The sequence below is a fragment of the Bos mutus genome, chromosome 25 (assembly GCF_027580195.1).
Source record: "Bos mutus isolate GX-2022 chromosome 25, NWIPB_WYAK_1.1, whole genome shotgun sequence".
Classification (NCBI taxonomy): domain Eukaryota; kingdom Metazoa; phylum Chordata; class Mammalia; order Artiodactyla; family Bovidae; genus Bos; species Bos mutus.
In genome coordinates this window covers 28,215,108-28,230,460 of record NC_091641.1, presented here as the reverse complement: position 1 = coordinate 28,230,460, position 15,353 = coordinate 28,215,108, and the positions used below count along the sequence as shown (strand labels likewise).

General features: G+C 42.9%; 1 protein-coding gene across 2 annotated transcripts in view; it reads right to left on the bottom strand.

Annotated features, from left to right (window-relative positions):
- Positions 1-633, bottom strand: part of PDXDC1 (pyridoxal dependent decarboxylase domain containing 1) — a 54,948-nt gene extending 54,315 nt beyond the window's left edge. The window contains exon 1 of one of the 2 annotated variants that reach the window (XR_011462630.1): positions 433-633. Coding sequence is in view for 1 of the 2 variants with exons in the window: in XM_070362625.1 (XP_070218726.1) it covers positions 433-456 (24 nt within the window). In the remaining variant the exon portion in view is untranslated. The remainder of the gene's footprint in view (positions 1-432) is intronic. The other variant, XM_070362625.1, reaches the window with a different exon arrangement.
- Between the last annotated feature and the right edge of the window lie 14,720 nt (positions 634-15,353).

Here is a 15,353-nt window from a genome sequence, read left to right as displayed (position 1 = left end):
AAACTCGGAGACCGCAGACAACCTACAGGTTTGTAGTTGGCTCCGAAACAACTGGGGCTTCATTCCAGGCGTTTCTGGGGCCGCAGACTGCTGGCTCTGTCATTCGAGAGGGCGAGCCGAGCAGAGGCAGGCCCCAAGGTCGGCCCCGAGGCCCCCGACTGGGCTCCGGGTCGCTCGCAGCCCCCGCACAGAACCCGGCCCCGAAGACCCCTCCCGATCCACGGGGACCCTAGAGACCCACAGGCTCCGTGACGTGACCAGGCCCCAGCCGCGAGGGCCGAGACGGACGCCCTCGCAGCCAGGCCACCTCAGGCGGGCCCGTTAGCCCACGGCCCCCTCCCGGGTCACAATGGCAGCTCCCGAGCGGCAAACAGTCGCCCCAGAGGAGGGGGTCTCGGGCCGCCGCGCCACGTCCACCCCCAAGCTACGGACCTTCTTCTCCAGGGACGCGTCCATGGCTGAGGCGGCCGGTGGAGCCCGAAGGAGGCCCGGCAGTCCCAGGCGCTACTTCCGCCTCCCGCGCCCCGCCGCCGTTTCCACGCTGGCAGCGCTGACGTCCAGCGCGCCCGCGGCGGGCAGGGCCGAGATGAGGTGGAGCTGCCCGGCAGCGCCGCCGGGAGGGGAATGCGGGTCTCGGGGTGCAGGGGTGGGGGCGGGGGCGGGGCGCGGCGAAGTGGGGCGGGGCCTGCGTGGGGCGGGGCCTGCGTGGGGCGGGGCGCGGCGAAAAGGGGTGTAGGGGCGGGCCGCAGCGCGGAGGGGCGGGGCCTGTGGGGGCGGTGCGAGGCGCGGAGGGGCGGGGGCTGCGTGGGGGCGGGGCCCTCCAGGCTTCCGTTCCTGGCCGTCACGCCGGCTAGCCCAAAAGGTCCCAGGTGAGAGACTGTGGCGCCGTTCCAAACGCTCCTCAAAAAGCCTGTCGGGGGCGTCAGGGTAGAAGTGTGATAATTACAAGATATCAGTCATGTAGTAAAATGCTGGAGATGCTAGTAAACTCACCGGCACTTCCGGGCTTAGTCTTCCAAGCTCCCCCACTATCATCCCTCAGGAATGGAACAGGCCATTCCACCACAGTTGGGCGCAGCATCGGTGGTTTCCTAGGTGCTAAGGACTTCCGCGGGTTTCAAGTATCGGACTCCATCGAGAGTGCCGGCTGCTCTGAAAAGGCCCTCCCTAGTCAGAGCTGTGGAATTTGTCTCAGGTCTTGCCGTAGAATTTTAGACGGGAACGACTTTTGAGACAACCGGCACAGTCTTTTTCTTCATGTCGGGCCACAATTATGACTTGTTAGATAATGATAATAATAGACCAGCGGCTGCTCTTCCATTTCATGCTACATCAGCCTTGTGATGTAGAGATCATCATTATCCCGGTTTCACAGTGCCAATCTAGGTAGGATCCCAGCGCCTGTATGCTACACGTATCCTGCCTCTATAACCGCTCCCACCCCTGCTGTATAATCATAAGGTATTTCCAAGGAATGATGGAGGACATGCTGCTGCTGCTGCTAAGTCGCTTCAGTCGTGTCCGACTCTGTGCGACCCCATAGACTGCAGCCCACCAGGCTCCCCCGTCCCTGGGATTCTCCAGGCAAGAACACTGGAGTGGGTGATGGAGGACATAAATGTCCTTATTTTTCCCTGTAAACGAGAGAAACTGAAATGAACTAGTCTATCGCTGTTGCAGTCCGGAAAAGCAATTCAACACTAGAACACCGATGATATTATGACCACAGAAACATTCATTTTCTCTAGTTTTGTGCACCTCTTCTGAAATATGTGTAAATGACTGGGTCGCATTCAGTGTAGTAATTACATTGTTTGAGCTCTCTAACTTGCATCAGATAAATTGCCCAGTTATGTTAATAAAATTATGTTCTACCAAAAGAAGGCTTGTGTGTAGATTTAGAGTGTACGGTGGGAACCATTAAGGTTCTCTAGACAGCTCTGCCTGAGAAGGCAATGGCACCCACTCCAGTACTCTTGCCTGGAAAATCCATGGACGGAGGAGCCTGGTAGGCTGCAGTCCATGAGGTCGCTAAAAGTCGGACAGGACTGAGCGACTTCACTTACACTTTTCACTTTCATGCATTGGAGAAGGAAATGGCAACCCACTCCAGTGTTCTTGCCTGGAGAATCCCTGGGTCGGGGAAGCCTGGTGGGCTGCTGTCTATGGGGCCGCACAGAGTTGGACACTGAAGTGACTTAGCAGGAGCAGCAGCAGACAGCTCTGCAAACAAAAAAACGATAGATTTCTGTCTTCCAAGATTTAAAAGTGGAATGTACCTCTGCTTGAGCTAAACAACTCTCCTTTTCAAACGTGATATCAAACAGAAAAGTTGTTATACCATGAACACCTACATGCCTATTCTACAGTGAACATTTACCTATATTTGCTTTATAAATATTGTATTTACATCAGTATCCATCTGGGGCTTCTCCAGTGCCTCAGTGGTAAAGAATTTGCCTGCAGTGTTGGAGACACAGGAGATGGGAGTGATCCCTGGATTGGAAAGTTCCCCTGGAGGAGAGCATGGCAACCCACTCCAGTATTCTTGTCTGGACAGATGAGCCTGGCTGGCCTCGGTCTCAAGCAGTCTGAAGTAAGCAAACAGACTGAGTAAGCAATTCATCTTTCTATCCATCAGTACGTCTTATGTTTTGATACATTCCAAAGTTGCAGACCTCAATACATTTCACCCTTTAACACCTCATCCTTTGGATATCATTAAAAACTCCTAATTTTTAAAGCCACCTCCAAGTATCTGGATTATATTAAAAAGTAGATTCTACAAAACAAATAGAGATGTGAAAATTTTTTTTCTTTTTTTTTTTCCAACTACAATTTTATTTTATTTTTAAACTTTACAGAATTGTATTAGTTTTGCCAAATATCAGAATGAATCCACCACAGGTATACATGTGTTCCCCATCCTGAACCCTCCTCCCTCCTCCCTCCCCATACCATCCCTCTGGGTCGTCCCAGTGCACTAGCCCCAAGCATCCAGTATCGTGCATTGAACCTGGACTGGCAACTTGTTTCATACATGATATTTTACATGTTTCAATGCCATTCTCCCAAATCTTCCCACCCTCTCCCTCTCCCACAGAGTCCATAAGACTGTTCTATACATCAGTGTCTCTTTTGCTGTCTCGTACACAGGGTTATTGTTACCATCTTTCTAAATTCCATATATATACGTTAGTATACTGTATTGGTGTTTTTCTTTCTGGCTTACTTCACTCTGTATAATAGGCTCCAGTTTCATCCACCTCATTAGAACTGATTCAAATGTATTCTTTTTAATGGCTGAGTAATACTCCATTGTGTATATGTACCACAGCTTTCTTATCTATTCATCTGCTGATGGAGAGATGTGAAATTTATTGATACATTATCTATTTTAAAAGTAGACTTTAAAACTCAACATGAAAAAGTGGGAATAATTGGTTCATTCAATATTTACCCAAATATTTATTGACTACCATCTTGGACAGTCAGGGGCTAGACATACAAGAATAAGGCAAGATCCTACTGTTAAGAAAATACAAAGGCAGAGGTTTTTACTTTGGGACCTAGGAGGAGGTCTGTGAAATTCCAGAAACTATGCCCCAAATTTTGCACCAGTGTATTTTTCTGGAGAGAATGAGCATAGCTTTCATTTTATACTCAAGTCACACACACACACACACACACCTGGAAAAACAAATTAAAACCATTTAACCTATAGATAGATAAATTATAATACAGCAATCTATGGGCTAGTATGAAGAAAGGGTACAATGAGAAAAATATTGTAGGAAGTCAGAACATGAAACCACTCACTGTGTGGAAAACTGAGCTTATACGTTCTGATATAGACTTTTCCTGATAGACAAAAAGCAAACCAAATAAAAGAAGTTTGTGGTTATTTTTCCCTTTGAATCCATTCATATGGTTTTTGTTATACCCTGAATAATATTTACATACCCACAATATGGGTTTCCCTGGTGGCTCAGATGGTAAAGAATCTGCCTGCAACACAGGACACCGGGGTTCAGTCCCTGGGTTGGGAAGATCCCCTGGAGAAGGGAATGGCAACCCACTCCAGTATTACTACCTGGAGAATTCCATGGACAGAAGAGCCTGAAAGGCCCATGACTGTCAATTAAGTCCATGACTATTTGCAAAGGGTTGCAAATAGAAACAACTGAGCAACTAACACACACACATTATACTGTAGTTTTAGAATCAACCAAGTTTCATATATGGAATATATATTTATTATTCATCATTGTTGTTCAGTTGCTCAGTCATGTCCAGCTCTTTGTGACCCCATGGACTCCAGCACTCCAAACTTCGCTGTCCTTCACCATCTCCTGGAGTTTGCTCAAACTCCTGTCCGTTGAGTCATTGATGCCATCCAACCATATCATCCTCTGTCACCCCCTTCTTATTCTGCCCTCAGTCTTGCCCAGCATCAGGGTCTTTTCCCGTGAGTCGGCTTTTTGCATCAGGTGTCCAAAGTATTGGAGCTTCAGCTTCAGCACCAGTCCTTCCAATACACATTCATGGTTGATTTTGTTTAGGATTGACTGGTTTGGTCTCCTTGCAATCCAAAGACTGCAATCCAAGGGACTCTCAAGAGTCTTCTCCAGAACCACAGTTCGAAAGCATCAATTCTTCAGAGCTTAGCCTTCTTTATGGTCCAACTCTCACATCCATATATGACTACTGGAAAAACCATAGCTTTGAATATGTCAAAAGTCATAGACCTTTGTCTATAGACTTTTGTCTTTGGACCTTTGTTGGAAAAATGACAACTCTGCTTTTTAACATGCTGTCTAGGTTGGTCATAGCTTTTCTTCCAAGGAGCAGGCATCTTTTAATTTCATGGCTGCAATCACCATCTGCAGTGATTTCAGAGCCCAAGAAAATACAGTCTGTCACTGTTTCCATTGTTTCTCCATCTGTTTGCCATGAAGTGATGGGACCGGATGCCATGATCTTTGTTTTCTGAATGTTGAGTTTTAAGCCAACTTTTTCACTCTCCTCTTTCACCTTCATCAAGAGGCTCTTTAGTTCTTCTTTGCTTTCTGCCATTAGGGTGCTGTCATCTGTGTATCTGAGGTTATTGATATTTCTCCCGACAATCTTGATTCCAGCTGTGCTTCATCCAGCCTGGCATTTTGCATGATGTATTCTGCATTTAAGTTAAATAATCAGGATGACAATATACAGCCTTGATGTACTCCTTTCCCAATTTGGAACCAGTCTGTTGTTCCGTATCCAGTTCCAACTGTTGCTTCTTGACCTGCATACAGGTTTCTCAGGATGTAGGTAAGATGGTCTGGTGTTCCCATCTCTTGAAGAATTTTCCACAGCTTATTGTGATCCACACAGGCAAAGGCTTTAGTCTAGGCAATGGCACCCCACTCCAGTACTCTTGCTTGGAAAATCCCATGGACGGAGGAGCCTGTTAGGCTGCAGTCCATGCGGTCGCTAAGAGTCGGACACGATTGAGCGACTTCACTTTCACTTTTCACTTTCATGCATTGGAGAAGGAAATGGCAGCCCACTCCAATGTTCTTGCCTGGAGAATCCCAGGGACAGGGGAGCCTGGTGGGCTTCCGTCTATGGGGTCGCGCAGAGTCGGACACGACTGAAGTGACTTAGCATAGCATAGCATAGCATAGGCAATGAAGCAGTAGATGTTTTTCTGGATTTCCCTTGCTTTTTCTATGATCCAACGGATGTTGGCAATTTGATCTCTGGTTCCTTTGCCTTTTCTAAAACCAGCTTGTACATCTGGAAGTTCTTGGCTGACGTACTGTTGAAGCCTAGCTTGAAGGATCTTGAGCATTACCTTCCTAGCATATGAAACAAGTGCAATTTTACAGTAATTTGAACATTCTTTGGCATTGCCCTTCTTTGGGATTGAAATGAAAACTGATCTTTTCCAGTCCTTTGGCCACTGCTAAGTTTTCCAAATTTGCTGGCATATTGAGTGCGGCACTTTAACAGCATCATCTTTTAGGATTTGAAAGCTCAGCTGGAATTCCGTCATCTCCACTAGCTTTGTTCATAGTGATGCTTCCTAAGGCCGACTCAACTTCATACTCTAGGGTGTCTGGGTCTATGTGAGGATCACACCATCATGGTTATTCAGGTCATTAAGACCTTTTTTGTATTGTTCTTCTGTGTATTCTTGCTACCTCTTAATATCTTCTGCTTCTGTTAGGTCCATATGGTTTCTGTCCTTTATTGTGCCCATCTTTGCATGAAATGTTCCCTTGGTATCTCTAATTTTCTTGAAGAGATCTCTAGTCTTTTGTATGCTATTTTCCTCTACCTCTTTGCACTGTTCACTTATGAAGACTTTCTTATCTCTCATTATTCTTTGGAACTCTGCATTCAGATGAGTATATCTTTCCTTTTCTCCTTTTCCTTTAGCTTCTCTTCTTTTCTCAGCTATTTGTGGGCTTCCTCAGACAACCATTTTGCCTTGTTGCATTTTTTTTCCTTGGGGATGGTTTTGGTCACTACCTCCTGTACATGTTACAAACGTCCATCCATAGTTCTTCAGGCACTCTGTCTTTCAGATCTAATCCCTTGAATCTATTTGTCACTTCCACTGTATAATCATAAGCGATTTGATTTAGATCATACCTGAATGGCCTAGGAATTGAAGGCAGGAGGAGAAGGGGACAACAGAGGATGAGAGATGGTTGGATGGCACCACCGACTTGATGGACATGAGTTTGAGTAGGCTCCAGGAGTTGGTAATGGACAGGGAAGCCCAGCATGCAGGAGTCCATGGGGTGCAAAGAGTCGTACATGACTGACTGACTGAACTGAAATTACCTGTAAAAAATAGATCGAATCATTTTTACTACTTTAAAAATTTGAGAGAAGCCTGCAGTCCCTAAAGGTGACTTGAGGTGGCGACCCTGAGACTATTTGTATCCTAACTTACTTCGTTGGTTATACCAAGTTCACTAACAAAGTTTTTCTTTAAAAACTCTTATTGTTAAAATGTAGAAAACAACTTAAATTAATTGTCATTGACTGAAAGTTATGACCAACCTAGATAGCATATTCAAAAGCAGAGACATTACTTTGCCAACAAAGGTCCATCTAGTCAAGGCTATGGTTTTTCCAGTAGTCATATGTGGATGTGAGAGTTGGACTATAAAGAAAGCTGAGTGCCAAAGAATTGATGTTTTTGAACTGTGGTGTTGGAGAAGACTCTTGAGAGTCCCTTGGACTGCAAGGAGATCCAACCAGTCCGTTCTAAAGGAGATCAGCCCTGGGATTTCTTTGGAAGGAATGATGCTAAAGCTGAAACTCCAGTACTTTGGCCACCTCATGCGAAGAGTTGACTCATTGGAAAAGACTCTGATGCTGGGAGGGATTGGGGGCAGGAGGAGGAGGGGACGACAGAGGATGAGATGGCTGGATGGCATCACTGACTCGCTGGACATGAGTCTGAGTGAACTCCGGGAGTTGGTGATGGACAGGGAGGCCTGGCGTGCTGCGCTTCATGGGGTTGCAAAGAGTCGGACATGACTGAGCGACTGAACTGAACTAAACTGAATACCCTGTAAGCTTCACCCCCATTGAAAGGAGCCTTCTCAGACACCCTATAAACAATCACACCTTCTCAAATAATCCTAGTTCCCTCCCAAGAAAAAATAACTATTTCCCATATTTATAGTAATCATTCACTTACATTTTCTTTGCAGTTTTATCACCCAAAGATGCACTCCTAACCCTTGTAGTTTAGCTTCATCTTTAAAAACAAAACCAAAAAACACCTATTCATATCTGTACCTTTTTATCTCTTTTAATCTACAGGTTTTCCTATATATTTTTCCTCCTTTGCAATTTAATTGTTGAAGACACCAGATTATTGTTCCAGATTTTCCTTAGCCTGGATTTTCCTCTGTTCAGTGTATTTCCTGCAGCTTAGCTGTTTAATGTAGGTTTAATCAGATTCAGATTTGAAATCTGCAGAAAAGAATTCAAAGATGGTGTTGTTCTCTTCACCAAGAGGCACTCAATATCTGGTTTTCTGTCTTTTTGTGTTGTTAGAAGGCTCTCAGTCATGTCCGAATCTTTGCGACCCCATGGACTGTAGCCTTCGAACCTCCTCCATCCATGGAATTTTCCAGGCAAGAGTACTGGAATGGGTTGCCATTTCCTTCTCCAGGGGATTGTCCTGACACAGGGATCGAACCTGATTCTCCCGCATTGCAGGCAGACGTTTTTTCCGGCTGAGCCACGATTCTTTAACTTACATTAATTCCGACCTCAATGGAAGAGCTGTGAATTTTTAAAATACCATATACATTTTTACATCTGAGGAAGGTTTTTCAAGAGTATAAATCCAAGCTTTGATTTCATGTCACTGTACTTTCCATTTTTAAGATTCTTGTCTTTTTGTTTGATTTTTAAATTTTATTTAATTTTTTGGCTGCACTGGGTCTTCATTGCCGCACGTGGCCTTTCTGTAGTTGCCACAAGCTGGGACTACTCTAGTTGTTGAGTGAGGACTTTGCTTGCTGGAGGACTTCTCCAGCTCTAGAGTGCAGGCTCAGGACTTATGATGCCTGAGGTTAGTTGCCCTGAGAAATGTGGGATCTTCCTGGACCAGGGGTTGAACCTGTGTCCCCTGCATTGGCAGGTGAATTCTTAACCTCTGGACCTCCAGGGAAATCTGTCATGTTTGTTTTGACATAACTTCAGACTTATGTACAAGAAGAGTACAAAGAATTTTTGAAAACTCTTCACCTAAATCCCCCCATTTTACCATCCTTGCTTCACTGTTCTCTCTTAAACCCACACATTTTTTTTTTTCCTGAATCATTTCATAGTCAGTTGCAGATGTTACCCTTGGTTTCTCAACAAGTTGATGTATATTTATGAAGGACATCCTCCTTCACAACCACAATACAAGCACCAAAATTAGGAAATCAACATTGATACTACAATATTTTCTAATCAATAAACTCTATTCAGATCTTGACAATTGTTCCAGTAAAGTCCAGGAAGGCAGAAGACTAGAATAATGCATTCTAGAATAGTTCCTCCGACTTTGTGTTTCACAACAGTGAAGGGTACAGGCCAGATACTTTGCAGAATGTCCATCAATGTGAGGTTTCCATCTACTTTTAGAAGGTCCTTATGTTGATATTTCAAATGCATAGTGACTTTCTTCATATAAATGTCCAGAGCCTCACCTGATATAAAAATAGATTAATGTCTTATTATTCACAAATCTCAGGTAATGAATAATCATGTTTTCTTCCCCAGAAGCTTGCAAAAGATTATAAACTATTCTTTCAATGGTAGACTTTTAAATCAAAGGTGTAAATATTGAATTATGCCCAGACCAGCTTTTTCTTGGTTAGTTCTATAGTATATTTTCACAGCTCAGATTCTAGACCCAAGTCAATCTGGGGTCTTAAAGCTGTGCAAGTGAAAGCTCCTTGGACAAGTTGCTTAAGCTCATGATGTTTTGGTTTACTGATCTGTAAAATCCAGGTTATACTTAACCTTTCATTGTGCTTTAGCATACATTTGTATGCTTTTTTTTTTCTTTTCATCAAAGAAGCACATCAACAAGAACTCTTTGGACCCCCATCCCTTCCAGTTACTCTCATGGTCTCAGTTTGCATGACACAAGCACCACCAACTCATTTCTTTTTTTGTTTGTTTGTTTATTTATTTTTGGCTGCACGGGATCTTATGTTGCTGCGTGAGGGCTTTAACTGCGGTGCATGGGCTTCTCATTGCGGTGGCTTCTCTTGTTGTGGCTTGTGGGCCGTAGAGCATGGACTCGATAGTTGTGGCCCACAGGCTTATTTGCCCTGCAGCCTGAGGAATCTTCCTGCACCAGGGATGGACCCATGTCATCTGCATTGGCAGGTGGATTCTTAAACACTGGACTACCAGGGAAGTCCAACCAACTCATTTCAATCTAGTTTCAGCTCCCTTCACCCAAGCAAATCTCATCCACCCATAGAATCTTCTCAATCCATTTTACCTCATGTCTCAGCTACATCGGATCCAGATAATCACCCTCCTTTCGCAACTGAGACTTTTCTTGCTTCCTAAAGTATCAAACTCTTGGTTGTCCTCTCCTCTCTGCCCTTTCTCAGTCCTTCTTCCTCTACCTAACATATAATCATTGGATTTCCTCAGCACTCATCCCTAAAGTCCTTTTCTTACTCTATACATTCTCATCCTCCACTAGTCACTTAACATCTCAGCATCTTGTTTTTCAAACTGAGAGTCACCTCATTAATGGGTTGTGAAATCAGTTCACTGGGTCATATCTAGCAAAAAATCAAATGGAATAAAAAACATCAGAACACGTGGTATATGGAATAAGAATAGTTAGGAGAAACTCCAAATATCCATCAACAGAAATAAATTGTGGTCTGGCCATACAATGGAGTGGAATATTATACAACAGTAAAAGGGAATAAAGCACTGGTGTATGGAATAGCACATAGTAGGAATCAGCAAACTTTTCTGTCAAGTGCCAGACAGAAAGTATTTTAGGCTTTGTGGACCATTTGTCTCTGTTGCAGCTACTCAACTCTGTGTAGCATGAATGTAGCCATAGACAATACATAAAGAAATGAGTCATGACAGTGTCCCAATAAAACTTTATTTATAGGCACTGAATTTTGAATTTAATTATTCTGATTTGTTAAAGTTGTTTGAAAATATAAAGCCATTCTTAGCTTTTGGGTCTTTAAATAAACAGGCAGTAGGCAAGATTTGGCCCATAGGGTATAGTTTGCTGATCACTGTCATAGATGAATCTCAAAAACATGAAGCTGAGTGAAAGAAGCTAAACACAAATTAATACAGATTTATCTGTATTAATATATTATTATTTATAATATAATAAATATATTTATGAATATATCCTTTGTGATTTCATTTATATGAAATTCTAGACAATGCAAACTCATCTATAATGACAGAAAGTCTGGGGCCAAGGGTCAAAGGGTTTCCCCAGTGGCTCAGGGGTAAAAGAATCTGCCTGCCAGTGCAGGAGACTCAGGTTTGATCCCTGGGTCAGGAATATCCTCTGGAGATGGAAATGGCAACCCACTCCAGTATTCTTGCCTGGGAAATCCCATAGACAGAGGAACCAGGGGGTTAAGTCCGTGGGGTCACAAGAGTCAGACATGACTGAGCGACTAAATAACAACATGGGGTCAAAGGGAATTGAATGCATGGGGTACTAGGGGACTTTTGAGGGTGATAGAAATGTTCTGTATTTTAAAAATATTTATTTATTTGGCTGTGCCAGGTCTTAGTTGCAGCACTCCAAATATTTTCACTTGCAGCATGCTGAATATTTTTACTTGCAGCTTGCAGGATCATTAGTGTGGCATTCAGAATCTAGTTCTCTGACCAGAGATCAAACCCTGGGCCTCTGCATTGGTAGTGAGGCGTCTTAGCCTATGGGCCACCAGGGAAGTCCTCAGTTTGCCTTTAAAAAGGCTTTACTGAGGGATTTTCCTGTTGGTTTAGTGGTTAGGACTCCACAGTTTCACTGCTGAGGGCCAGGGTTCAATCCTTGATCTGGAAACTAAGATCCTGCAAGCTGAATGGTGTTGGGTGGGGTGGGGTGGATGGGGTGGGTGAGTGGGGTGAGGGGAGTAGGGGAGGGGGCTTCCCTGAGCCCTTTGGGGAACTGAGGTTTTGAGGGAGGACGTGAGCCACCCGGTCTCCAAGCTTGGCCCTGCAGTAGACTTTTCTCTGATCTAAACTCTGAAGTTGATGTTTGTTTGGCCTCACCATGCAGCAGGTACTCAAACTTGCCATCAGGAACAATCAAGTTCTCTGTTAACAACTCTGTTCTCTGTTAAACAGAGAAACTGGATCCTCTGCTTATAAGCCTTCCTTGCTGCTAGAATAAAGCGTATGTCCTTCACATTGCCCAAAGGTGTGGTATTACCCTTTTCAACCTCTTTGGTCTCAGCTGTCATTCTTTGGGCAATGTCGTCAGTACTTATAGGCACCTATGTGTTTCCTTCAGTGTACTTAGCATAACTGTAATTAAGTAGTTATTTAATGCCTGTCTCCCCTGATAGACTACGAATGCAATTTCTGTAAAGATGGAGTCTGTCTTAATCTTATTTTGTCCCTAAGGACTAGCAGATAAGCTCTAAAAAAAATTTGTGGAATGAATGGATCAATGAATGAATGATGAATCTATATGGCATGATGTGTGGATTTTATTTCTAGACATTTCCATTATTTTCAATCTGGTTTTAATGGGTTTATTTATTGCTCAGTTGCTAAGTTGTGTCCAACTCTTTGCACCCCATGGATTGCAGAATGTCAGGCTTCTCTGTCCTTCACTGTCCCCTGGAGCTTAAAGACACTTCATCTTCCAAGTGGCGATTTTTACCTCCCAAGTCTGGGCAGGTCAATGTCTAGGATGGAGTGGGTGTTCAATGAGTAGTTACTGAATGCCTTGATTCAACAAATATTTTCTGAGAGTCCACTATATGCCAGACAGTATTTCAGGAGTCAGGAATACAATGATTGAAAGAGATTTTTTTTAATGTATTTCTTTATTTTTGGTTGCACTCCGTCTTCGTTGCTGTGAGTGAGCTTTCTATGGTTGCAGCAAGTGGGGGCCTCTCTTGTGGAGCACAGGCTGCAGGCACAGAGGCTTCGGTAGTTGTGGCTCTCGGGCTTTGTAGTTGTGGAGCACGGGTGTAGTTGTTTTGGGGCATGTGGAATCTTCCTGGACCAGGGATCAAACCGGTGTCCCCTGCATTGTGGGTAGATTCTTATCCACTGTACCACCAGGAAGTCCTTAAAAGAGATTAAGCCTCTGCATTTGTGGATCTTAACATTCCTTAGGAATGGGATAATAACCAATGGTTCTATAATATATTTGTTTTAGGTATCATAAAAGTAAATTATGAATGAATTCATGCCTCAGGCTTTAAATTTGAAATCTTTGTTCTAAAACGTTGGAAATATCTATTCAGTGATAACTAGCTGGAAATAAAAGAAAATTAAGCAAAACCAACTTACTACTACCAACAGTTTACTAATTGTTAAGACCCTGAGGAAGATGTTTCCAAGTGTTTCTGTTACTTAAAGGACTTTTCTTTGATGTTTGAGCGTCTCTGGAAATTCACATTTGACCATCAGCTAATTATCACTGGAGAAGCATTGGGCATGAAGTCTTAGAAAATTTGAAGCAGATATTTTAACACTGATGCAGCCATAAGAAAAAAAATTTACTAACATTGTATTTAATCTTTTTTTAAATATTTATTTATTTATTTTGACTATGCCGGGTCTTGGTTGCAGCACTTGGGATCTTCAGTTGCAGCATTCGAACTCTTTAATTGGAGCATGTGGGGTCTAGTTCCCTGATCAGGGATCCAGCCTGGGTCCCCTGCATTGGGAGCATGCAATTTTAGCCACTGGACCACCAGGGAAGTCCCTTTACTAAGATTTTAAACTATGTTAAAAGAACATTTAAGATGTTCTTTTCTTTTTGTTTAAGATGTTCTAAGTAGGATTTTAGAGTATATTGAAATTTTAGGAGACATTGTAAAAAGGTGAAATAGTATAAAATGGTAATTTTACCTTTCATGTGTCTCAGATTTATATTTTATGAAAGAATTCAGTCTTCTCTAACATTTGTTATTGCTGTTCACTCGCTAAGTCATGTCTGACTCTTTCATTGTATGCCCCAAAAGAATAATGAACAATGACATTAACAGACAATATAAAAACAGAAAAACGTGTGTAGATGATGATACACATGAAAAGTGTCAACATTACTAGTGATTAAAGAGTGCAAAAATCAAGTGAGATTTTTCCTGTCAAATTAAGTGGGTTTTTTTTTTTTTTTTGCTAATAATGTTAATCTGCTGTTACTTAGAGTAGAAGAAATACTCTCATGCATTGCTGGTTGAATTTCAAATTTTTATGACACCTTTTATAGATTTCAGTTACATTCAACTGAGTGCAGTTTGCAATTCAGTAATAACAGAAAACGGAGAAGGCAATGGCAACCCACTCCAGTACTCTTGCCTGGAAAATTCCATGGACAGAGGAGCCTGGTGGGCTGCAGTCCATGGGGTCACGAAGAGTTGGACACGACTGAGCGACTTCACTTTCACTTTTCTCTTTCATGCATTGGAGAAGGAAATGGCAACCCACTCTAGTGTCCCTGGGATTCTCCAGGGACAGCAGAGCCTGGTGGGCTGCCGTCTATGGGGTCGCACAGAGTCGGACACGACTGAAGCGACTTAGTAGTAGTAGTAGTAATAACAGAAAAACCTAAAATATACATATCTTTTGTCCCCCAAATTCTGCTCCCAGAAATTTAAACTAAAAAATCTTTAAGTTAAAGGTTTAGCTATAAGAATGTCATATCAGCATTGTTTATAATGATGAAATATTTTAAACAATCTATATATTCGATAATATAATGAAAGATTGGTCGTTATGGTAAACTTGGTCGAAACACACCTTTCCAAACAATGATGTAGAAAACCTACTTATTGACATGGAGAGATGATATGTTGACTCAAAAAGATATCTAAGAAAATATCATGTATATTATAAACCTATTTTTTTAAGGAAAAGTATACGAATATATGGGCTTCCCTGGTGGCTCAGTGGAAGAAAACCCACTTGCCAATGCAGGAGACGTAAGAGATGTGGGTTCGATCCCTGGGTTGTGCAGATCCCCTGGAGAAGGAGATGGCAACCCACTCCAGGATTCTTGCCTCGGAAATCCCATGGACAGAGGAGCCTGGTGGGCTACAGTCCATGGGGTTGAAAAAGACTTGGACACGACTTAGCAACTAAACAACAGCAGCAACAAATGAATACATGGAAAAGGTTATTAAAATCAATTAAAATTGGAAACTGATTAGCTGTAGAATGTTAATTTTCTTAATTTGATTTTTTTTCCACACATGTTGTAGAGTCACTTAAAAGGAGAACATTAAATAGTACTTGTGGTGGTGGTGGCGGTTTAATCCCTAAGTTGTGTCCGACTCTTTCGATTTCATGGACTGTAGCCCGCCAGGCTCTTCTGTCCATGGAATTCTTCAGGCAAGACTACAGGATTGGGTTGCCATTTCCTTCTCCAGAGGATCTTCCCGACCCAGGAATCGAACCCTGGTCTCCTGCATTGAAGGCAGATTCCTTACCGACTGAGCTATGAGGGAAGCCCAAATATTTGTGCTATTTGTTAATTTATAATCTCCTTGCTCCAAATCCATTCTTTTTGCCTGGTTTGCAAAGATGGATCTGGGCCCTTTATAAATATGTGTCCTTTGACAGCTTGGCACGATGTTATGTTACATTTT